The 25,969-nt window shown below is 37.0% G+C and overlaps 1 protein-coding gene across 1 annotated transcript; it reads right to left on the bottom strand.

Moving 5' to 3' along the window:
* Positions 1–233: 233 nt before the first annotated feature.
* LOC129451070 (uncharacterized) lies at positions 234–2,492 on the bottom strand. The gene has a single exon (XM_055214120.2). The coding sequence runs from the start codon at positions 2,220–2,222 to the stop codon at positions 1,146–1,148; it is 1,077 nt and encodes a 358-aa protein (XP_055070095.2). The 5' UTR covers positions 2,223–2,492; the 3' UTR covers positions 234–1,145.
* Between the last annotated feature and the right edge of the window lie 23,477 nt (positions 2,493–25,969).

Raw genomic sequence — 25,969 nt, 5'->3', positions numbered from 1 at the left:
AATGGCTGCATTTCTTTGTGAAAATGCACGAGTCCTTTTTAAAATTTCATTTTGAAGTTGTAATCATGTGGACTTGGCGGATGTGGTAGTGTTTTGGTCTTTTTGTACTCTGCGGAGTCCTGCAGGTTATTTGCACGTTGTGGGGATGTGGAAATGGCGAATGTGGATGTGCTCTGTGGATCTTCCCAGGTTTCTGCTTGGTGAATGTGTCAAGCATAGGAGGTCTTTGCTTATTCTCAGGAACACCAGAAACACCGGAACACCTGCAATCACACACAAAAGAAAAGGGGAACGTATCTTGCCAAAGAAAACAGATTATTCACAAACAACTCCTACCCGCTATTAAAACTGTCCCTATTTAATGTTGGCAGGACACTACGTGTTTACCAGTGGTGGTATGTGTACCTCTTCATCCTCAGACGACATGCTAGAGCCTAAAAACTCTAGTCCCGCAATGTATGGACTCTAATAAACACTACTGCCATCTGCCAGCTAGGATATCACCTTTTGCTTCTATTGTTGAGTTTTCTCTGTATGCTTCTGTTTCAAAACTCCATCTGGTCTTGGATGAAATACCACTAGCTGGTGCTGTGGAGAGGGGTTCTTTAGTTTTGCTGAAGTGCAACAGCTTTTAGTAGAGTCTGTTTTTGTTCTACTGTCAGCTGCTGAAATCTTCTATCCAGGTGGTCCTCATCAATATTTTGGTCTCTTAATTTCAGGCTGCAATTTCGAATCCAGTGTCCTTCCTTGTTGCAATACCTGCATCTTCCATGTTTGGTGTTTGCACTTGTGTGTTTGTGAGGTTTCACCCTCTTGTTGCTCTTCACAGATTTTGTTTGTAAGGCTCTCAGCTTGACATCTTGTGTTCTTTCAATCTTTGTTGACCATTCAACTAGCTGATTAAAAGCAACCCCAATGCTGTCCCAGTCATCATAACACATTTTCAGAGCTTTAGAGATCTCTGGTTTCAGAGCATTTACAAATGCAGTTTTTAAAGGCATACCAGTGTCCTTGTTAAAATCCTCACTGTCATTCAAACCAGCATGTTCCAGCCAAGTTTGTTTGAAGCGATCTTCAAACTCTGTGACACTTTCCCCTGTCTTCTGCATGCAAGATGTAATTTTACCCCAATTAATCTCTGCAGGTTATAATTCAAATAAGAAAGTCTTTACAGCTTCCCATCCAGATTCAATGTTCTCTTGAGACTCACCAACTTTGATTTTGACACTTTCAGTTAGCCTGTTTTGGTCACTCTCCCTCAAATTGAGATTGAGAATGACTACTCCATCTAATGGATGTAGTGAGTAGATTTTGTGCAGTCTTTGTAGAACTTGCCAAACCTTCCGTGGATGCTTGTATACACCGGGCAGTTCCCTTGACCATTTGTCAATCTGCTCAGGTGTTGCTGGCTGGTATGTTCTATGTGGAACATATTTCTTCACCGTTTTTGTCACAGTGCGAGTTCGTCTCTCTCCATCCTCCTCATACTCCTCCTCATTGACAACTTCAATTTCAGTCCTTCTGTTTTTGACAATAACAGGAGCGAGTCTGACCATAGATCTGCTCTTTGGGACAAAGGTGTGAATAGGTGATTTAGTCTCTCTATCTAAATCACCGCTTTCACAGTGATCATGTGGTAGCTCTCTCAGCAGAGCCATTCGTTGTTGATTTTCAGTATCTTGTTGTTCAGTTACTTGCTTGTTGCAGCTGCTAGTTTCTTTAGTTGATGTCCTTGTTATAAAACAGTCTTTTGATTCCATTTGTTTGCAAATCAAATTCAACATCATCTCGTTCTGGTTTAACAGACGTTCTTTATCTTTCTCTTCATTTTCCAGTTGTTCAGCTAATGCTCGAACCTTAGCCTTCTCAGCTTCAATCTCACATTGTAGTTTGTCCATCTCACACTTCTGCAGGTGCTGTTGAATTTGTATGAGCAAAATCACAGACCATCCATCTTTTCTGTTGTTTGTCCTTAACTGCTGTATCTTTCCATAAGCCCTTTTGATGTCTGGCAAAGCCCATTGTCCACTCTCTGAGTGCTTGATACTGTATTTGCTACAGATGTCATCATGGCATGTCCTTATCTCCAGCCTTTTGTCCAAATATGCATTCAGATTTTCCATCATCTGATCAATGGCTACATTTGGAGGTTCTGTTCCATGCCGTTCTGTAGTGGGTCTCAGGTTAGATCCACAACCATTGTTTTTCATAGACTCAGCCATGGCCAGTACAACAGAAGTGCCCTCAGAGGTGTGAAAACAAAATAAAAGGTGTTAGATCTTTTAAAGGTGCTTATTCAGACTGACCATTTGGAGTATACAGACAAACCCACTCAAACATACATTTCTAAAATGTACTCTTAATAACAATAATTAGTTTGCGCTAACTTATTGTTTTGTTCTTAATACAACAATTAAGAATAAAATGCATCTACAGTTTGCACACCAATAAACATTTAGACTTTACAGTTTAAAATCTTAAATTCTTTCTGAATCCTACTTCAGAAAGCTCAATTACAGTTCTTAGTTTTCTATTTTTCACTCGGAACTTTCCATATCTTTCAATGGAAGGCAAATTGACTTAAAGTTCCATAATTTTGGTTCTAGACCATCTTTTTCTAACCTTGTTAGAATCTAACCAAAAAGTGGCTACTGATTAGCACCCAGTCAAGAATCCTAAAATCTTGCAGCAATATCAGTCCCAAACTTGTCTGTGACTTCTAAAGTTTCTGGATGAATGGACTAAATTGTTCTTTAACAATTCCTACAGACATTTAGAAAAAAGACCAAGCTTCTACTTCTACAATTTTAGATGAACAGACTAAATTGTTTCTTAACAATTCCTACAGACATTTAGAGAAAGGACCAAGCTTCTACTTCTACAATCTCTAGATGAACGGACTAAATTGTTTCTTAACAATTCCTACAGACATTTAGAGAAAGGACCAAGTCTGAAATGATTAACAATGCTACACCATAAACATTGGTCTGCTTAATTTCTTAAGTAGTTCTTTAAAAGAGCTGATAAGTTTCACTCACCAAATGAAGATTTTTAAGACAAAGTCATCAAGGTAGTTGCTTCCACAAACAAAGTCCACAAACAGTCGATTTGTCTTCAATAATCTTCAGAAACCAGAATCTTCGAAATTCTTCAGTTCTCTTCTTGTTGCAGTGAAGAGTGCTCTTCTTATCTGTCTCTCCTGGCTGGATCGCCAAATTGTTAAATTTTCTTGAATTTGGCTGCTCAGTCTTTCATAGCTCGCCAACGTATTAGATTGTATCTAATACGTAAAATAATAAGCAGGACCAAGTGCATGTGGGGAAAAGAGATTTAATGAAGGTTCTTATGTAGCATAGTTCTTCAGGAGCGATGTTGTTGTGTCAACTTTCTACATTCTTAACCCAAAGATCTACCTGTGTGAGCAGACCTTTATACATCTTACACAAACAATACAATGGCACCCCATGAAGACTTTGATCTCTGAGGTGACAATCAAACCCACGGAGAACCTACAAGAATGTGACCTAATAATGACCTGAGGGGTAACTGTATGGGCCACTTGGATAGTTGATAACATCAGGTCACAGTTGTAATGTAATCAGGCTAATAATAAAGTTGATAACATCAGGGCACAGTTGCAACGTAACACATCAGACATTGATTACACATAAAGAAATATACACAAAATCCTTCAGTATCCTTCATGGCAACTTTGAGTAATGCTGCACTGCTGTATCTTTTAAGTGTGTGCTGTAATATGATTCCTTGTTTACATGCTTATTTACAAACGAGTAAGCGTGATCACGTAATGGCGGATTTCATTGTTACATGCTGTACAGTGTTCGACGCAGTTATTCACTTTCGTATCCTTCATGGCAACTTTGAGTAATGCTGCACTGGGGGATCTGCTTTAATATGATATTGTTTACATGCAACGCATTCCATACATTGCGCTTCACACGCGACACCGTTTTATTATGAGCTCCGCGTTGTTTACACGGAGACGCGAGCTCGCGCACATCCATTTGCGATGTGTTTTTAAAGTTCATACTCGCTTACAGAAACGCGTTTAAAACAGAAGCTAGACGATAAGGGGATGGGCATCTGAAAACAGTCATCTGAAAACAGCTTTTTATATAACTAATCATTGCAGATGTTTATCTGAGATACTAATTTAGTTTATGATAGTTTATCTGAATGCAGTGCTATCATTTACCCATCAGTTATGTATGTAAGGGTATTTCTGTGGACAATTTATGCTGACAGCTGTTCATAACTCTCTTACAGGTCTGCATCCCTCTCATCAGTACAAAATTATGAAGTGGAAAAACATATTCACACTCTTTGGACATAAAGTTATATGGTAACATGAGCCACATGAAGTTTACAGCTCTGTTGTTTATCAGTTTCTTATACAAGTTAAGTTTTTTTAAATAGGGTTCGTTTCCAAATAAACTGATAATGTCCTACTGACCTTCATTTCTATTTTGATTATATTGTTAACTTCTTAATAAACCTCAAACAAACATGTACATTTGTCCTCACATACTTTACTGTAGTTCACTCCTGCCTCATTATGCAGCTCATTATGCGAGCCTTTCTTTGCTAGCTGTCAATCAATCCTTCTCGCATACAGCCACTCTAAACAAAAAGTGTCTTACAATTTCTAAATCAATATATTGGTTTAGGTGAATCAGTAGGCAGGATGATTTTCACATCATTTTAAAGAAAAAACTCTAAACTACTAGATTCTGTTTAGGAAAGTCTTGTTAAAACATGTTTAGTATGGGTTTTGTGAACTTATATCAGTGACTTAAAATTTTAGCTTTTTAAAAAAACACGCATAAACATTTTTCTCTCAAAAATACAAACATGTACATACATGTAGCTCATATAATATTTTAGCCCAGTTTGTGCTGAACAAAGTGGTATGAGACACTTACCATTATTATGTTTTAAAGCAACTGAAAAAAGACCAAATGTAAGAGCATGTCAGAACCTCTGACAGTGTCCCAAAATGGTCGGATCCCAGAGGGTTAAATCGCCTGAAAGTCCATAAGAAAAGTAAAGATCTTAACACTAATGATATTGCTGTGTTGAAAAAATGAGAAACCGGGGAGAGATCTAATCACCTTCACATATTTGCTACAAATAGCAAGGTTGATAAATACAATATTGAAACACTACACGAGTGTTGTCCAGATGCAGTTAGTATAAATGCTCAGGATTATATCAGAAACTCAAAAACTGGAAGAATGGAACGTAAAGTTGGATATCACTCTACAACTTTAAACTCATGTCTATCTAAATGCATTTCCTTGGGTGTTGGAGTAAGGGTTATGTTAAAGAAAAATATTGATGTTGCTGATGGTCTTGTCAATGGAGCTTTTGGTACAGTTGTCCACAGGTGAAGATAATGACAATTTCCCATCAGCTATTCATGCGGAGTTTGATAATCCAACTGTTGGGAAAGTTCAAAGATGCAAAAAACGTTACATGCCTTTTCCAAATTCAACTGTTATTGAAGTACAAGAAGACCAGGTCACAAATGCTGGTGGCATAAGACGGCAATTTCCACTCAGATTGGCAAGGGCATGTACAGTTCACAAAGTACAAGGACTCACGGTAGATAAAGCTGTTGTTTCACTTAATAAAATCTTTACAGCAGGACAAGCATATGTTGCTTTAAGCCGTGTACGGTCTCTTAGTGGATTAATCATTGAGGACTTTAAAGAATCTGTCATATTTTGTAATGAAAAAATGGAGTTGTCTTTGAAAGATATGACAAAAATAAATTTGGATGAGTACAGTTTTAGTAAATCCTTTGGTACGTTTAGAATAGCTCTGCTTAATGTGCAAAGTCTAAAAGCTCACTTTCAAGATGTCCTGTCACATACAGTTCTGATGAACGCTGATTGTATTTGTTTGACAGAAACATGGCTAAATGTTAATGACCAAGAACCACAGATACCAGGATATGTGTTCTCACACAACCCAAGAGCTAAGTGTTATGACAACAGCACTGTACTTTATACTGAATTAAAACATCAGAGAGGAGGTGGTGTTGGATTGTATTGTTCTGAGAACATTGTAGACCTGTTTGAGTCGCGGCTCACTCGGATCTTTAACCCGGATCTTTAAATAACTCATGAGTCGTGAGTCTCTAGTGTCATTTACCCAGATCAGTTGAGTCCTACTACAATTCAATGTAAAACCATAAACAGCGCCACCACACACCCAAACCTCTTTCAACATTATTGATGAGACTTCGCTCGCACTACAGATCCACTCGTAACCGGCTGATCTGCGCGAGAACTGACCCGAGATTTTCACTCAGAGCCGGAAACATTGCAATCTTGAGAGACCCGCAGATCTGTGCGAGCCGCGAATTGACCCGAGATTCTCACTCAGAGCCGGAAACATTGCAAACTCGAGAGACCTGCGGATCCGCGCGAGCCGCGAACGGACCTGAGATTCTCACTCAGAGCCGGAAACATTGCAAACTCGAGAGATCTGCTCTGACTCGAGAATCTTTCAACTCGTAACCGGCTGATCCGTAACCGGCTGATCAGCGCGAACTGTTTCTCCGCCTCTGGGGGCTGCACAGCTTTTCTATATTATTATGCTATTATTAGGCCTATTTTTTTAAATGGTCGACCATAAACACACCAAACCTAAAACCTATAAGCATGTTATCTCAGAAGTGAAAGGCTTTTGTTGTGGATTTGCTTATAGATGCACTAACCGGCTCCGGCTGATCCACGCGAATCAGCCGGTTAGTGGATCTGTAGAGCGAGTCCCATGGTCTGCGAGTCTGCAATGTTTCCGGCTCTGAGAATCTCGAGTCGCGTGGATCAGCCGGTTACAAGTGGGTCTGTACTGAGTTTCCTTGGCGATTTAGCAATACTGACTCAAGTGATTCAAGTGACTCACACAACCCGGATCACTTTAGTGAGTGACTCACAAAAACCCGTATCCTTAAAAGGAGTCGAGTTTGCCAGGCCTAGAACATTGAGTGTGATTTGTTTATTCCTGAGTGCTCCAACTTATTACTTGTTATTGATGAAATGGGGAAGCATCCAGGACAGAAAATAATCATGGGAGACTTTAATGAAGATGGTTTTACTTCATCCACAATTGTGAAATTAATGCAACAACATGGATATAGTCAACAGGTACAAACTCCAACTACAGAAAAGGGTACATTAATAGACCATGTGTACACAAAAGACATTAAATGTATACATGTTGAGGTTGCACAAACCTACTACAGCTTTCATCAGGCTTTACTTATGTCACTGCTGTAATAATACATATAAATACTCCGCTGGCTATTGGGGTGGGAGGTTAGGGAGAAAACAATTAGAGCGGCTCCCTGGGTAAGCGCATGTAAGGGTAGTGGACACTGGGTGGGAGGTGAAAGGGGTTGGTGTATGACAGTTATTTTACAATACTGTTTGTTTTGGCAGTTCTTTACTTGTTTTATTTATTAATTTACTTTTTATTTGTGTTTTTCTTTGTAATCTGCTGGATTTTGCTAGTTTTAATTTTGAACACAACCACACCCATTTTCTGCACTTATTGCATTTTAAGCACAGTTCAAGTAATTTTTTAATTTTCTTTTATTTTTTTTTAATTTTACAAAACTCATCTTGACTTTATGTACAAAAATGCTTCTTAACCACTGTTAAACAATTACATGTGACTGTTTATCGTCTTACAAAAATGCCAATGCCAATATTTTAATGCCACACATGACTAAATGACTGAGATAACTATTGTTGTTGATGGAAGAATCGTGCATTGAAACCTAAGGTTAGTATTATTCATAGTTTTTTTTATGATTTACATTCTTTCTCATCATTAATTTTTTTACTGAATAATCATAACTTACTTTTTATGTTTTAGAATGTATATGCCGAAACAACAGCTTAACCTTCACCTTGTGGTGGGAGAGATCGAATTCTCAAGTTATTGTTTACATGAAACAACAACATCATCTATCTTCAACTGATGTAAACCAGAATACAGCAAAAAGAACACTGGGAATCAGAAATACATTTACCATTTTACATAAAGTAAGTAAATTTTTATTAATCATTTTTTTATCTACAATTATTTAGCCATTATATCTTACTTCAAAATATATAACAACATAAATAATATGCTTTCTTTTATTGCAGAAACTGGTACTATGGTGAACACAAGACTACAACATAAGTTGACAATTACCATTTTACATAAAGTAGGTGAATTTTTATTCAGAATTTTGTTATATTAATTTGTTTTGCTTTTATATTTTTTACTTAATCTAAACAAATAAAAATATAATAATATGCTTTCTTTTATTGCAGAAACATGTATTATGGTGAACACAACACAACATCAAGTTGACATTTACCATTTTACATACAGTAGGTGTATTTATATTCATAATTTTGTTATATAAATTTGTTTTGCCCTTATATTTTTTACTTCATCTAAACAAATAACAACATTATAATATGCTTTCTTTAATTGCAGCAAGATGTATTATGATGAATACACCACTACATTGGGATGACATCCTTTTTAATGTCATTCAAACTGTTTATTCAACATTTATTCATCTTCAACAGTACTTATCTCAGTCATTTATTCATTTGTGGTGATGGAACAAGCATATACATTGACACTTAAGGTTAGTATTTTTATTCTATATTTTTTGTTATTAATTATATATGTGTTTTCTCATCTTTTTAATTAATTAATAATCTTTTTATACTTTTTGGGCTCTATCTTGCACCCAGGGCAATTGACTTTGTTAGTGACGCATGTATCATTCGTATTTTGCACCGGCGCACAGCGGGTTTTTCCCTCCACAGACGCACGTCGGCAAACTGGTGAATGAATTTGCGCTCCCTGGGCGGTTCAGCGCAAAAAGGAGGCGTGTTCCAGCGCAAACCATCCCTGATGCTATTTTGCAGTTTCAAAAAACAATTGTGCCACTGGCAAAAAAAACCTAGTCTAAAGTCAGTGGCGCGTTGCGCGTGGTTCATTATAGGGATGCACCGAATCCTGATTTTTTAGGTTCGGCCGAATCCCGAATCCACCGTTTAAGATTCGGCCGAATCCGAACCGAATACCGAATCCTACTCGCATCCTTATTCCATTATCACAGTAAAACACATTAATGAAGTAAACAACGTCCATAGCAGTGTATTTTTCATTTTATTTAATTTTAACTGTACATTATGCCAGGATGACAAGTTGGAAAAACTATTTTGACAATTACCATAAGCCTATGCATAATGAAAGCGATGCGTTGCGACACGCTCATTTTTCCAATAAGCAAGCAGCTCCGCGCTGAAAACTATATTTAACTTTGAGTGAGAAGCTCCGCTCGTCAATGTCAGTTTTCACACAACAATTACAGTGGAGGAGGGGCGGGACATTACCACAGCAACCAACCGGCTCACAGCTGAAGCATCACAGCTACCAAGCGCTCGGCTGAAAAACAGCTGGCATTTGGCGTCCTCAAGGCATTTTCAGACGTGTTTAAAAGTTTTGGTGTGTCCAGCCCCTAAGGCTCACCGAAAGAAAAAGCTCATCTCTACGTCAGCACCCGATGTGTGTAATCAACGGCCGCGTGACGTCGACCAGCGTAGCGCAAGCCAAGGGTTCGGTTCGGTGGAAAAAAATCTAGGATTCGGCCGAACCCGAACCCCGTCAAAAAGCCCAGTATTCGTCCGAATCCTGGATTCGGTGCATCCCTAGTTCATTATGCTATTTTAAGGGCGCATGCTTGACCATAATGTATAGCGTGCACAACGCACATACACTTTGCTTATCTAATCTACACAGATGCAACAGTTATTTTTGCAAATCATAAATTGTTACAATAAAAAATATTAACACATGAGATAAGGGAAATCATTGTGGTGATAGTTTTTATTTATTGTGTGGCTGCGTTAAAAAATGCAAATAACGATTAAAATATTTTCATAAGTTTCTTGTGTGGCTGTATTACATTTATTTTATGTAAATAATAATTCAAATGTTTTCATAAGAAACCTTAAAGGCAGAATAGGCAGGAATTATCCAAAAAAACTTTTTTACAAATTTGCTCAAACTGACCCTATATATCAATACATAAGTAAAATGCAAGTACTCTGAAAAAGAGAGTACAAAAATCGAGTGTCTGTATACCTCTCAGCACTGTTCTAAACACAGCTAACTTTTCCATTCACTCCACCCCCTCCCTTCTGGGTTTCTTCTTAAGCCACGCCCCCAAAACACATGAACGCGCGAATTACCTCAGACAAGCGGAGAGGAAGGAGCGCGGTGCATGTAATAACATCAAGTCACAATCACATGTAATAATACACCTAACTTTATCACTAGGAATATAAACAGATGGCTTTTATAAACGGATGGCTTTTAGTACTCACTCAGCCAGTGTTTTGCATGGAAGAGTTTCTGTGATGAAAGCATTGTTGACTCTGACGAGGACTACACTCCGCAGACAATACTGCTACTGCATCATCGACTCGAGGAAAAGCCACGCGATATTTCCTCTCGTTTGATTGCTTCATTTATTCCTTTTTTGCCTTCGCTGACTGGATATGCAGGTACTGTAAGATGTGAATGCAGTTTCTGTGAGTTGTTAGTGCTATTTCTCTGCTGTACTATTGCTCTTCATATTGCCTCGTGCACGTTCAAATCAATCGGGTGTGCGCATGTCTGGGCAGATCCCATAGCAACGGGTGGAGCCATGGTCGCGAGAGAGAGTGATATTTGAGCAAGCTAATCATATGTTTCGTCCCGGATGGAAATAATTAACTGTGTTTAACACAGTCGTGAGATGTCTACAGACACTCGAGTTTTATACTCTCTTTTTTAGAGTACTTGCATTTTGGTTGTGCATTTGTATATGGAGACAGTTTGGACAGACTTGTGGGAGAGTTTTTTGGATGATTCCTGCCTACCCTGCCTTTAATGTATATGAACTTGATTTGTAAGTGTACTTTGGGGTTGGACCTTGCTTGCGTTTCTTGGGTCCGATTTCAAAGCCCCCAAACCCTTTCAGCGGTGAGGGTGGACGCAGCGATGTCCTGTCAGGTCATGTGTAGAGGCAGATCCACCTCCCGTTACACGGCGTGCCCGATTTAAGCTGGCAAGCTTGGGATTCCCCTGTCTCCTGACATCATTGCAGTGCTTGGCGCAACGTCCTGGGGATGCCAGCTGATGAGACAATTGTGGCTATTTCCTCCCACACCTGTTTAACTTAGCTGATTTGGGCGGGTTTCTCCTATCCCCATACAAAACAACTTCTCTGTCTTTGACTGCTCTTACAAGAACGTGGGTCTCCTCGGCTGTGAACCGCTCCTGGCGTGCGCCTGGTAAATCCGTCATAATAATAGCAACCCCCCATGGAACTTGCGCCCTTGCGTTTAAAGGGAATGTTGGATAGCGGTCTGATTGGTTTATTTGACGTTACGCCCAAACCACACCTATGAATAATGAACCTACTTCAGACCAACCCCTTATTGATTTGCGCCTGGCGCAAGAGTTATTTCTCCCTCCGGGAAAATAGCAACAGCACCCAAGATCCGCCCCCAAAGTTAATTGCGCTTTGTGCTTCGCAATTGCGTTTCAGATCATTAAAACAGGGCCCTTTATGTTTTAGAATGTATATGACGACACCACAGCTGAACATTCATCTTCTTGTTGACTATAGTCAATTTTCACATGTTCTTGTTTAAATTAAACAATCACATCTCATCATTTTTCATTGGATGTACACCACACCAAAATACAACAAAAAGAACACTGGACATCACTTATAAAATTACCATGCTACATGGAGTAAGTGCATTTTATTCATAATTTTGAATGTACAATTATTTATATTTTTCACTTCATCAAATCAAATAACATAACATAATTTTGTACTTTTTTTTATTTTAGGAAGGTGTGCTATGGTGAACACAACACTACATCAGTATGGCACACAGTAGTCATCCTGGTCATTCAGGCTATTCCTTTTGAACGTCCCTCACAACAACAGCTGGTTACAACAGGACAAAACTACCAAGCCAAAATTTATTCAACATTTTCTATCACATTGTGAAGAACTATTTCTTAAACATTACAGGACAGACATGATTTAGTATATACGTGCAGATATCTTGTTTATTGTCAGTTTATTTTATTTATTTATTTATAAAACATTGCCATAAGTGCAGCATATACTTTATACAACTTTCCAACATATACATTCACATTGTATATTTATATAGCTGCAACTGTAACGTATATTTTACAGGTCAAAGAAGAAAGCAGGTGTCTTCTTGATGCAACACATTTGTGACCCGCTCTGGCGAAATGAGTCGGAAGTCGCAACATTCTATTTTAAGATATGAGCCGATAATGTGGAAAAACAATGAAATTATCAAAAAAAATATTTCTAGCTAATTTCAAAGAACAGACAATAAAAAATAATCTCCCAAAGTTTCATAGTCCAAATAATTGAGTAAAGGTGTTTAAATGACTATTAAAGTTGAAACAGTTTTACTAAATTCGCTGGAAATTGCTTTTCTCAAATCCTCTCGTCACCTCCGAGCATCTCCCGGGGATCCCCTGAAACGTATCTCTCCAAATATGGTGTTACACGTTGTTTTAGAGCCAATCAGAAACCTTCATAAACGCTGATCATTTGTCAATGGGAAACCCCGGGGCACGCAATCGGTCCAGCCATCCTCCTGTCAGTCTCGCAGCACTCTCCTCTCCTATTTAACTCCTTTTTGAATTGTTTACACTGTTATTGTCAACTAACCTACACAAAGATATGATTACATAGGCAAGCATTATTTGTTTTCTTTTTGCTTGTCTCTCTGCCTCTCTCAATTTCTCTCACACGCGCGCATGCGCACACACGCGAAAACGTACACGCGCACGCACAAACACACACACACACACACACACACACACACACACACACACACACACACAAACAAACACACATTCTGGTTTTCATGTTTTGTGGGGACATTCCATAGACGTAATGTTCTATTCCCTCCCCCTAACTCAGTGCTTCTCAAATAGTGGGGCGGGACCCCCAGGGGGGCTCGAAGCGACACTAGGGGGGGGGCGCACGAGACCCCGGGGAAAATACTTTTTCAGGAATTGATTTTTTTTGCACTGTCACTTAAAGACATTACACCCTAATCACGCTGATAAGCCGCTTGAGTTTTTATTATTATTTATTGATTATATTTAATTTAATTTTTCAGTATCAAATGGTCAAAAAATATTATACTTTAAATAAGGATTGTTATTTTTCAGGCAAATTGATGCATTTTAAGTCTTTTTTGTTACAGACTAAAAACAATGTTAACCCTAAGAGCCCTAAGGTCATTTTTACAATATATTGTCCATCTGGTTTTATTTTCTTAAAAAGCTTGTAAAACATCAACCCTGTTGTGCACAGACAATCTACAAACATCTTTTTTTTCAGGACAAGTTGGACTGTCAGAATATGTGTGTTGTATTGATGTCACATGAATGTAAAATAAGTTATGGGACCATAAAGACAAATAAAAAAATAAAACAGAAATTGAATCAATTATATATTTATTGTAATCACACACAAAATAATAAAAGCTAAGCATTTTTCCTCTGTAAAACAGTTGTCTCATGTCTTTGGAGTCCTTGAGCACAGAAATGAACATTATAAATTATACAGATCAAAAACTATTTATATTTTTACAAAAAAAGTCCAGGCGTTTTCATGACATTTATTGATGCCAAGCCTCAAGCATCATGCTTGATGACGCACACATGCGTGATGACGCACACAAACAGAAAGCATCAGTGGACATTGTAGCATTTAGCTAGCGGTAAACCCGATAGAAAAATCGATAAATTATGGACATCAAGTGGATACATATAGGATGTAAGAGTTTGGATGCATTGCTGAACAACTCCGAAAAGAGGGACAAGTTTCAGGCTGGATAAAAAACCTTCTGTAAAAGCTAGAAAGACACCAAATATATCCCCATGATGGCTAACTTTTCAGCTATTAGCAGAAAAAAACAGTAAGAAGGTACGTTTTACGGTTATTAAATTATTTAAATATGAATCAGAGGTGCCGTTTTCAATCGTCGACGATTGATTAGGTTTTTGAGGGTTAATAAAGTTATTCTTTGTTGTAAGTTGATCGATATTTCTATTTTTGTGTTTTCTTTAATGTTAATAAGGAAACAAAACGTTTTGCAGATGTGTCATTTTATAGACAAATTATACTATTTACAGTCGCGGCGGAGAGTTGGGGGGCGCGAAATGTTTACTTCTTCCTAGGGGGGGCGTGACAGAAAATAATTGAGAAGCAATGCCCTAACTCAAACCCCAGCCATCACAGAAACCTTTCTGTTACTTCACATTTTCAATAAACATCATTCTGTTTGATTTATAAGCTTGTTTCTTGGTTTACTGTAATGTCATTTATATTAATGTCTTTGGTCAAACTAAGCTGTAAAATAAATCGTTTATCCCTTTAAAAATGCAATGGATTTTGAAAGATATCTACAAAAAACGGGCAAAAAACTTTAAAGGCGTTTTTCTCAGGTTTTCAGTTGGAAAAAGGTGGTTTGCATGTATCTGCAAAGAATATTGAACAGGATTGATTAATTTCTCATGGAGCATCTCAAGTCACCGTTATCTGCTATGTGCATTCACTCGTGTATATAAAGGACTAGCAACTCACTATAATATTTCCTGAACACTCTGATATAATGTTCATCAATATAGTATAAACATATTCATTTAATAACAGAAATAAACATAGGCATATGAAGATATTTACTCAATTACCCAGAAAGTAACATAACATTTCTTCAGACTCACTATATTCAATGTATTTCACATACAGGTTATTATTTATCTCTTAATCATTATTTTAGAAATCATAAATTCTCTATTTAAGCACTTATTAATATGCTTTAAAACAACTTCAACATCATCTGAGTTATCCGAGGCCTTATTTCTTTACTCTTGCTCCATACCCAGAATATTATCTCATTTACGTTTCTATTGGTCACACGATTACCACGGCAAACTTAACTTTACACAAAATGACGGACACTCACGACTACATGTGCATCATCAAACTCACGTTACTCTCAAACAGTTGTTTCACTCTAAAAAAAAAAGTAACAACGTGATGGCTTTTCATCTCTGTGTATACTAGCAATATTTGATTTTAAAAGAACTTTCAATACAGTTACATCAGTTACATCGTGTTGCATTCACGAATACTCAAAATAAAGTTTTGTAATTTAAATGCACTCAAAACATTAACCACTAGTGATAACTGTTCCAAAACACCTTTAACTTGATATATATATTTAAATTAATCTTATCTGCAAAGAATATTGAATATGATTGATTACTTTCTCACGAGCACCTCAAGTCACCGTTATCTGCTATGTGCATTCACTCGTATAAATAAAGCACTAGGCAGACCTTTGCGAGAGCTCCCCCTAGCTGCCTGTATGATGCAGACCGCCTATTTACACACACACAAACACACTGCTCTGCAGATCTCCTCCATAATAATTAAAGGTGTCCCTAATGTACCTTAATAAATTCAGTTCAGGTAATTAACCACTTCTGAATAAGAATTTATATATAACACTCAAAATGTAAAATTTAATTGGGGGGTCTTCCGTTTCCGTACTAGTACCACATATATTAATGTAATGACAAATAACCTGGGTGTGGTTGTGCATATCAAGCAAAGGACTGCTGTAGTTCCTAAAACTTCATAATTTACATCAGGCATCTCTAAGTGGGAGCAAGGAACCCCTGGAAGCTTTAAATTTTTAGCCAGAGAATCTGTAAAAATAATCTGTTTTATATAATTGCATTGTATTAGAAGGGTAATCTAAAAACAATGTGGGTCTTGCTACTTTTGATTTTATTAAAACGTTTAAGAGAATTTAAATAGTATACCTGTCAAATCAAATGCAATTTTAACTAAACAATCATCTAAATAATTTCTTAAATTGAATCACTTTGAAATAAGTCTAAAATATGTTTAAAGGAAGAATATGTTTAGTAACTCATGATTTTAAGAGGTCTTTGGAAATGTGTCTCCCTTATAAGGGGACCATGGGCACAAAACATTCGAGAACCCCTTGTTTACACTCAAACTTAGAACCATAAAAATTATATGTCCAAATATGTCATATCTGTGCATCACCACTGTAATATTAAATAATTTTACATGACACAGGAATTTATTCTGAAAACACTGTATTAATTATTAATACCTCTTGGCATCCACTAATGATTACCCTCCTAGTCACGAGTAAAAGCTATCCAACCCCCGTGTTTCTACGATGTTCTGATGCGGAGATATAAGGCTTTGTTTATTCGGTTGCTAGGGTACTCAAATTTGGTTGCTAGGGGCGTGGCTTTAGAGTGGCCAATGATATGGCCAGTGATCACACTCCGAGTCATAAATAAAACGGTCCAACCCCCGTGTCTCTATGATGTTCTGATGCCGAGAAATAACTGTTTGAATTTTATGTTGCTAGAGTGCTCAAAAGTGGTTGCTAGGGGCGTGGTTTAATACAATGTAAGGATCCTGAGAGACTGATTGGATGCCTGAGTAAAATGAGCCCACCCCCATGTCTAGGGATGCAGCGATTATAGATTTTGATGGTACGGTTATAGTCTGATAAATAATCACGGTTGTACGGTTATTACGGTTATTAAGGATTCATTTATTTTACAACATTAATGTATAAAATCACAGGAATACATTTTTGAACAATTGCTAAATTCTTCTGTATTTTCAGTTTGTGTATATTTTCAACAATTCTTGGACAAATGATAATAATAATACATTAGCTGGCTTTGACTTAAACAGTATAGGTGCCTTTGAAACCTGTAGGCTATACATTTTAATGATCTATTGAATAAATGTAATTTTACATTTGGACTGAATAAAGTTATATTATTTTGGTTTGTTTGAAGTATTGAAGTAAAATATATGAAGTAAAAATAATAAGAGCCTCTCAAAACGAATAATAACAGGGTCATCCTGGACCAGGTACTCCAAGTCATTTTGACAAGTGTAGCTTAATATTACACAAAAATCAAATATAAATATTAGGGGTGGCAAGATTAACGTGTTAACTCATGCTATTCATTAATGAATCATTAACGCGTTAAAATAATTCAACGTAATGAAATGCAGTCAGACCACCAGGAGCCCCGCCCGGGTTTGATCCGCGAGCAGGTGCTGTACAGAGTAGACCGATTGGTGTGTGGCTCTTTCACGTACGGATGCAGGTGTGCGCGCGCACACACCCACACACACACACACATACACACACACACACACACACACACACACCACATGCACGAACAACCAAGAGACGCGTCACGCGCACATATTCTTTTGAACGCGGAGCTTTGTCATACAATGCATCATGACGCACGCGCCTCTTGGTGGTTCGTGGATCTGGTTTGTGTGTGCGTGCGTGCGTGAAACAAAAACACGCAGTGTAGCAAAGGCTTTACGGTTACTTAACCGTGACATTTTAAAGCGCGGTTAATAGTGAAACCGGTTAATCGCTGCATCCCTACCCATGTCTCTATGACACTGTGCTGCAAAGATATCCATCCTGGCATTTTATAATGGCAGTCTATGGGAGATGTTGCTAGGGCGCCCAAAATGATTGCTAGGGGCATGGCCTAATAGCTCTGAGATGATCCTGAGAGACTGATTGGATGCCAGAGTAAAATGAGCCCTCCCACTTATCTCTATGACACTGTAAAGCAAAGATATCCCATCTGGAACGGTTTTATTCCCTTATATGGGCGTGTTCCCTGCCCCATTTTAAGTCAATGGGAAATTTCTACAAAATCCTCGAGCGGAGCTATGACCCGTCAAAGTTGGGCCCAATGTTAAGTCAATGGGATTTTTCGGGTGGTTTTTGCCCTTTCGGAAATTCTGCACCCGATCGCTTACAAAAGTTATAGCCACCATCTCTTCAATAAACTGGTCGTGTGAGGCCTCTTTCATGGGACTACGGCAAACCGTGCGGGACGAGTTACGAATTACATAAGAATAATAATTATTAAAATAATAATAATAAGTATGAGCAATAATAATAGTGATGCCTTGCATAAATGTAACTAGATGGGTACATTTCCTGAAGAAAATGTGAAGAGGTGCTTGCTGTGGCAAAATTCTGGGGACAACATATTATTATATTCCAAGCCACAAGTAAAATGGTCCAACCCCTGTGTCTCTACGATGTTCTGATGCGGAGATATAAGTCTTTATTCTGTTGCTAGGGTACTGTATTTGGTTGCTAGGGAAAAAATTGGTATCCACTGGTGATTACACTCCGAGTCACAAGTCAAACGATCCAACCCCCGTGTCTCTACGATGTTCTGATGCGGAGATATAAGGCTTTGTTTATTCCGTTGATAGGGTACTGTATTTGGTTGCTAGGGAAAAAATTGGCATCCACTAGTGATTACACTCCGAGTCACGAGTCAAACGGTTCAACCCCAGTGTCTCTATAATGTTCTGATGCAGAGATATAAGGCTTTGTTTATTCGGTTGCTAGGGTACTGTATTTGGTTGCTAGGGAGAAAAATTGGCATCCACTTCTGATTACACTCCGAGTCACAAGTCAAACGGTCCAACTCCTGTGTCTCTACAATGTTTTTAAGCGGAGATATAAGGCTTTGTTTATTCTGTTGCTAGGGTACTGTATTTGGTTGCTAGGGAAAAAATTGGCATCCACTGGTGATTACACTCCGAGTCACGAGTCAAACGGTTCAACCCCCGTGTCTCTATAATGTTCTATAGCAGAGATATAAGGCTTTGATTATTCTGTTGCTGGGGTACTGGATTTGGTTGCTAGGGAAAAAATTGGCATCCACTGGTGATTACACTCCGAGTCACGAGTAAAATGGTCCAACCCCCGTGTCTCTATGATGTTTTTAAGCGGAGATATAAGGCTTTGTTTATTCTGTTGCTAGGGTACTGTATTTGGTTGCTAGGGAAAAAATTGGAATCCACTGGTGATTACACTCCGAGTCACGAGTAAAATGGTCCAACCCCCGTGTCTCTATGATGTTTTTAAGCGGAGATATAAGGCTTTGTGTATTCCGTTGCTAGGGTACTGTATTTTGTTGCTAGGGAAAAAATTGGCATCCACTAGTGATTACACTCCGAATCACAAGTAAAACGGTCCAACCCCCGTGTCTCTACAATTTTCTGATGCGGAGATATAACTATTTGTTTATTCCGTTGCTAGGGTGCTTATATGTGACCCGCTCTGGCGAAATGAGTTGGAAGTCGCAACGTTCCGTTTTAAGATATGAGCCGATAATGTGGAAAAACAATGAAATGATCAAAAAAAATATTTTTAGCTAATTTCAAATAACAAACATTAAAAAATAATCTCCCAAAGTTTTCGTAGTTCAAATAATCGAGTAAAGGTGTTTAAATGACTATTAAAGTTGAAACAGTTTTACTAAATTCGCTGGAAATGAACATTGCTTTTCTCAAATCCTCTCATTTCCCAGGTATCCCCTGAAACGTCACTATCTCTCCAAATATGGTATTACACGTTGTTTTAGAGCCAATCAGAAATCTTCATAAACGCTGATCATTTGTCAATGGGAAACCCCGGGGTATGCGATTGGTCCAGCCATCCTCCTGTCATACTCGCAGCACTCTCCTCTCCTATTTAACTCATTTTTTAATTGTTTACACTGTTATTGTCAACTAGCCTACACAAAGATATGATTGCATAGGCAACCATTGTTTGTTTTCTTTTTGCTTGTCTCTCTGCCTCTCTCAATTTCTCTCACACCCGCACGCACACACGCGAACACGTGCACACACGCGAACACGCACACACACACACACACGCGCGCGCACACACACACACAGACATGTATACAGGCTTGTAACCAGGGGTGTTTCCAGCATTGAAGGACATCCGGGGCTTAGCACAGACCATTTTATATAAATACAGGGATCACAAGCCTAAATAACCCGCTCTAGCTAGACTAGAACCAATTATAACGGCTGTGCTGCACATGTTCAGTTTTCTTATTACATTTTTTTAGAATTGTAATTTAAATCATTTTAATTTTTGAGTGAACAATCCCTTTAAAGTGCCCTATTTTCACACACTAGTTTTGTACATAATATACCAAAATTCCTTCTTTAGTACTTAAGATAATCTTAAAAACATTAGACTTAATGTAGGCCAGAGTTCACGTCACCAAAAGCAGCAGATATAAGCTGCATTTTATTTATTATAAGCTCATTTTTTAAATAAACGATAGGAGAGAGCGACAGCAGCACTGATAGCCAAATATCATTTCATTTCTTTACTATTAATGAATATGTTGAGCGTCTACGACAGGGCCGTGCACAGACCATTTCAGGGGCATGTGCTGAAACTGAAAAAGGGCACCCCCTCCAAATCGCATAACTATGGAAGCCCATTTCCGCCATGTTGGGTCAAATTTTTTGATTTCCTAAGTCATAATAATGACATAATAACTCATTATTTCGACTTAGCATCTCATAATAATGAGAAACTTTCTCATAATAATGACTTAGTTTCTCATTATTATCATTATTATCATTATTTCGACTTAGTATCTTAAAATAATGAGAAACTAAGTCATTATTTCGACTTAGTATCTCATAATAATGAGAAACTAAGTCATTATTTTGACTTAGTATCTCATAATAATGAGAAACTAAGTCATTATTTCGACTTAGTATCTCATAATAATGACTTAGTATCTCATAATAATGAGAAACTAAGTCATTATTTCAACTTAGTATCTCATAATAATGAGATACTAAGTCATTATTTCGAATTAGTATATCAAAACAATGCCTTAAAATCTCATAATAGTGAGAAACTTTCTCATAATAATGACTTAGTCGAAATAATGACTTAGTTTCTCATTATTATGAGAAACTTAGTCATTATTATGAGATACTAAGTCATTATTATGAGAAAGTTTCTCATTATTATGAGATACTAAGTCGAAATAATGACTTAGTTTCTCATTATTATGAGATAGATAGTCGAAATAATGACTTAGTTTCTCATTATTATGAGATACAATCTATCTCATAATAATGAGAAACGCAGTCATTATTTCGACTTAGTATCTGATAATAATGAGAAACTTTCTCATAATAATGACTTAGTATCTCATAATAATGAGAAACTTTCTCATAATAATGACTTAGTATCTCATAATAATGACTAAGTTTCTCATAATAATGAGAAACTAAGTCATTATTTCGACTAAGTCATTATTATGAGAAAGTTTCTCACTATTATGTTACATATTACAAACTATATATTGTTGGAAAGGTCTAAGCCTCTAGAATACATATTTCAGCAGTGTTTTATAAAATAAATTATGTAGTGAGAGTAATTGATTCATTTATGAAGAGAGTGCGCCTCAAAACATTTATATCCTGATAAATGTCACTGTCTCGCCAGTGGGGCGCCTACGTTTATTTCAGTGTTTTCCACGTGAATTCTTATCCAATCCTGACAAACTATATATCGTTTGAAAGCTCTAAGGGTGTAGTTTCCATTTATCATCAGAATTTTGGGAAAGAAATTACATAGTGAGAGTCATTTTCTAAAATGCCACAGGTTCACAGGTGGGCCCATGTTGTTATTATATATTGGTAACACAAATACCCTATCTAAACCTAAAATATCTTGACAAACTATATATCATTGGAAAGCTCTAAGAGTGTAGTTATCATATATCTTTACCATTTTGAGAAAAAAATGACGTAGTGAAAGTCAGTTTCAAAAAGGTCACTGGCCCACATGTAGGCCCAATATGTTTTTACATTTTTTTAACACTAAACCCCCACCCTAAACCCCAAAAATCTTGATAAACTATATATCACTGGAAAGCTCTCAGAATGTAGTTTTCATATGTCAAAGTCATCTGATGATAGAAATAATTTAGTGACAGTTTTTTGTTACATGCCCCCCCTCCCATAGGAATGCATATTATTATTATTTATTCATAATGCCTATATCCTATTATAAATCTTCAAAAATGTTGACAAACTATATATCATTGGAAAGCTCTTAGAATGTAGTTTTCATATTTCAAAATGTTTTAGCAGTAATAATAATGCTGTGAAAGTAATTGATTCATTTATGACAAGAGTATGCAGCAAACCGTTGACACCTACTGGCCGTTGTTGGTAAAACCACTAAAACTGTAACACAAACCTCATTTTTTGTGATTTTAACTTGAAATTTGGATCACAACTGCTTGAGACATCTGGCTTCATGTTTACATTATTACTTTTTTTTAAAAATTTACCTTTTTATAATTTTTTTAATAAAATTAATATGTTATTGGATTATTTTTATTTATTAAAATAAATGTAAACTGCTATAACAATTTTTCTGTTAAATATTTTCACCTGGTTACACTTCAGTCAAAAACCTTCAATTGTCTTCTTTAAAACAAGACCAAGATTAGGCTTATAGACCAAAAAGTGCCAGAGTTATATTCATTTGAAGATGCACTTCAACTTTTCACCCCCCCCCACTCTAAAGGATAGGACGACGCTTAAGAGGTTAAAATGCAAGAAAAGTGGGCAGATCCCAACAGAGATAGAGGGGACGAACTAAGCTCGTACCAAGTGTGAGGTGACATCGTAACAAGGGCGTGGTGAGCTTAAACCTGCTTAGGTCCTGAGTTCTTTTTTGGACCCAACATCCAATAGGAAAATTCAACTGCAGTAGCCACCGTTTAACCTGAAGAGGGCAGCACTCAGACGTTTTTACACCATATATTATAGCAGAGGTTCTCAACTCTGGCCCTCGAGATCCACTTTCCTGCAGAGTTTAGCTCCTGCCCTGATCAAACACACCTGAGCAATGTAATCAAGTTCTTCAGGAATACCAGAAAATTGCAAGCAGGTGAGTTTGATCAGGGTTAGAGCTAAACTCTGCAGGAAAGTGGATCTCGAGGGCCAGAGTTGAGAACCTCTGTATTATAGTATTGAAACACTTTATATCCAAATGTCAAAAAACTTACTAAAATCAATGAACAGCACTAATAAACCATCATTCTTACAGATCATTAACTAAAAAAAGTTGGTTTAGGGTTTAGTTACTCTTTAAGTGATTTAGATACATGTACCAATATTTTAAATTTACTTTTATTATTTCTGTTAGCAGTTTAGGAGCATACTTTTTGGGACAATTTAAAATAAATGTTCTTGTAAAGTTGCATTTTCATTGAAAAATTTTAATTAACTTGGAATCCTGAGATAATTAACTCAATAATTCAGAAAAACAGAGCAAATACATTTTATTTCAAGAAAAATGTATCTCATAATTTTGAGATAATTAACTCGTTAATTTAGAAAAACAGAGCAAAAACTTTTTTCCATGAAAAATTATCTCGTAATTCTGATATAATTAACTCGTTAATTCAGAAAAACAGAGTCGATTTTTTTCCTCAAGTGAATGCAATACGCTTCCTTACTCAGGGGAACACAGAGCAAAGTCATGACAGCTATGTACATAACATGCCACTTTTAGGGTGATGACCAAAATTTCTAACACATGTTTCCAGGATGGAGGATCTAACTGAATTCTTGAGACAGAGGAATGTTCCTGAGGAAACAATAGAGACACTGGAAAGTGAAAAGGTGAGACATTCAAACCCACTTTTATGAAACACTTGCATGTTGTATGAATAAAATCATTTATTTTGACATTCTAGATTAACTGACATACTCTTTATACACCTACATGTTTAACTTTAAATTGTACACCTTTTGTTTTTGATGTTTGTTTTCTCTAAGCATTCATTAGTGAAAATTGTAAAAGGTACAGAAATTAGTGTCATCGAACTAATGACAGATGAACAGCTCAAGAAATACTTTCCATCTTATGGTGATCGCCTTGCCATACTGGCTTTTTGCAGACGAAAATCAAATGACCCCAGCAACAGGAAATCCAAACTTTTTGAGCGATTGAAATCCAAACTATCACAACACGAAAGTGTGATGACTCTTCTGTGAGTCAAGAAGGGGTTACAAAGAATGCTCAGAAGAATATGAGAAAGATAGAATTAGGATGGATGAATTATGATCCAGATGAAAAAATCTACAAACAGGTGAGAACAAGAAAGGGTGGTGGCACACGAAAACTACAGGTTTCAAAATATTCAAAAAAATCTGATTTGATTCAGGAAGCAGTTCAGTTGTTTTTCGGAGATGGCAAAAACACTCAGGGAGATATCACTGATTTTGAGGTTGATTTGAAGAATTACCAGGAGTTGTCTTTGGATGAAGACAGCACAGTTGGAAAACTCTATGCAGAAACCAAGTTGCCACTTTTAAGATTCTACCTCACAACAAAGAAAAAAAAAACGTTCTGTTTCAAGTGTGCAGGAAGATTTGTCTTGGACTCGAGCTACTCGACAGAAATATAACAATTCTACACAAACACTGACAGTAGGAACTGCAGAAGATACAGGTGACACAGAAGTGAAATACATTGGGAGCAACACAGAATCAGAGCCATCTTTCCTTTATTCCACAGTGCTGAGTTCTTCCAACCTAGGAGAAGATATTTTGGATGATAGCCACATTGTCACTGTGCTTACTGGAGGTTTCTTCGATTTTGCACTGGTTCTGATCTTTTTGTGGAAAAAATCATCACCATCAACTTCACTCAAATTGAAGGCTTCCGGAGAAGACCCATTTCACACACATGTGGTTGTGTCCTGGAGCTGTCAGTTTGTTATGATAGTTATCCAGATTTCAGGTCTGAGATGAACAAAATCATGGAATCAAATGTGTGGGTGATGGACATAATATAATAGAAAATGCTACCTTGTTGTAGTAGATACTACATGTAAAAAAATCTGATCAAACACAGGTTCACTCAGAAAGATCTTTCCAATTCAAACATTTCCTATATTACTCTGTGAAGTTCATTAGGTTAAAAATCGAAATGTTTTGAAGTTTGAATGAAAACATTTAATGTTTGTTTAAACATGTTAAAAATGTTTCCAATGGCTGCTGAGCATGCTTTCACTGATATGCAGTGTTTAAAGGCTGAATATTGAGAGTCACGCAGTAAAAATATTTGTTTTGTAAGTTTTTATTTTGTGTTTTAACACAGCAGGCCAATTTTAAGTTTTCATTTTAAATAATTAAATGTTACTCAACTGATAACAACATAAACATGTAAAACCTGACAAATAAAGTTAAATGTTTGTCTGCAAGTGATGCATGTTAGTTATTGCATTATACTATACAATCTCAAGAGAATTTGTATTAAAAAGTAGAGAGTATGCAACAATGTATTTCACTGAATACCTATTGACTGCTTTATTGTCATATAATTGTTGAGCACTGTGTCCTGTGGTGTACAAGTATTCAGGTCCATTTAAAACAAAGAACTTTCTAATCTGTTCTTAGGTAAATGCAACTGTTTCCATTGCATTAAAAAAATAAAAACAAAAACTTTCAAAGTAATTTCAATTTGCTTCAGTCAGTTCATTATTTATCAACTCCCTAAGTTTTAAATATACATCCAAATTTGAATGCACATCTTTTGACATATCCAGGTTGTGTTCTGAAATGAGGTGAACACAAGCATCAAACACGTCTTTGTCACAGGGGTAGTCTTTGAACACACATTCCTCCAGGCACACCTCAACCTCTTCTAGACGAACAGGGTGTAAGTAATCTCTCGCACTATATAACTGAGGTACAGCATGCATAATAGACAGGCGGCCATTTGGAGATCGGGAGTTGTGGACAAAGGAAAGGAAAATAAACATTTTTAAAATGATCATAATCAAAAAGATTTTTATTCTTAATAGACCTTCTGAGTGTAGACGTCCCAGTTACGTC

This window comes from Misgurnus anguillicaudatus, chromosome 8, assembly GCF_027580225.2.
Source record: "Misgurnus anguillicaudatus chromosome 8, ASM2758022v2, whole genome shotgun sequence".
Classification (NCBI taxonomy): Eukaryota; Metazoa; Chordata; class Actinopteri; order Cypriniformes; family Cobitidae; genus Misgurnus; species Misgurnus anguillicaudatus.
This window is presented reverse-complemented; position numbering and strand designations above follow the sequence as displayed.

Bases quoted from the DNA above. Each gene is read 5' to 3' on its own strand.
- LOC129451070 (XM_055214120.2), bottom strand. From the start codon at position 2,222: ATGGCTGAGTCTATGAAAAACAATGGTTGTGGATCTAACCTGAGACCC.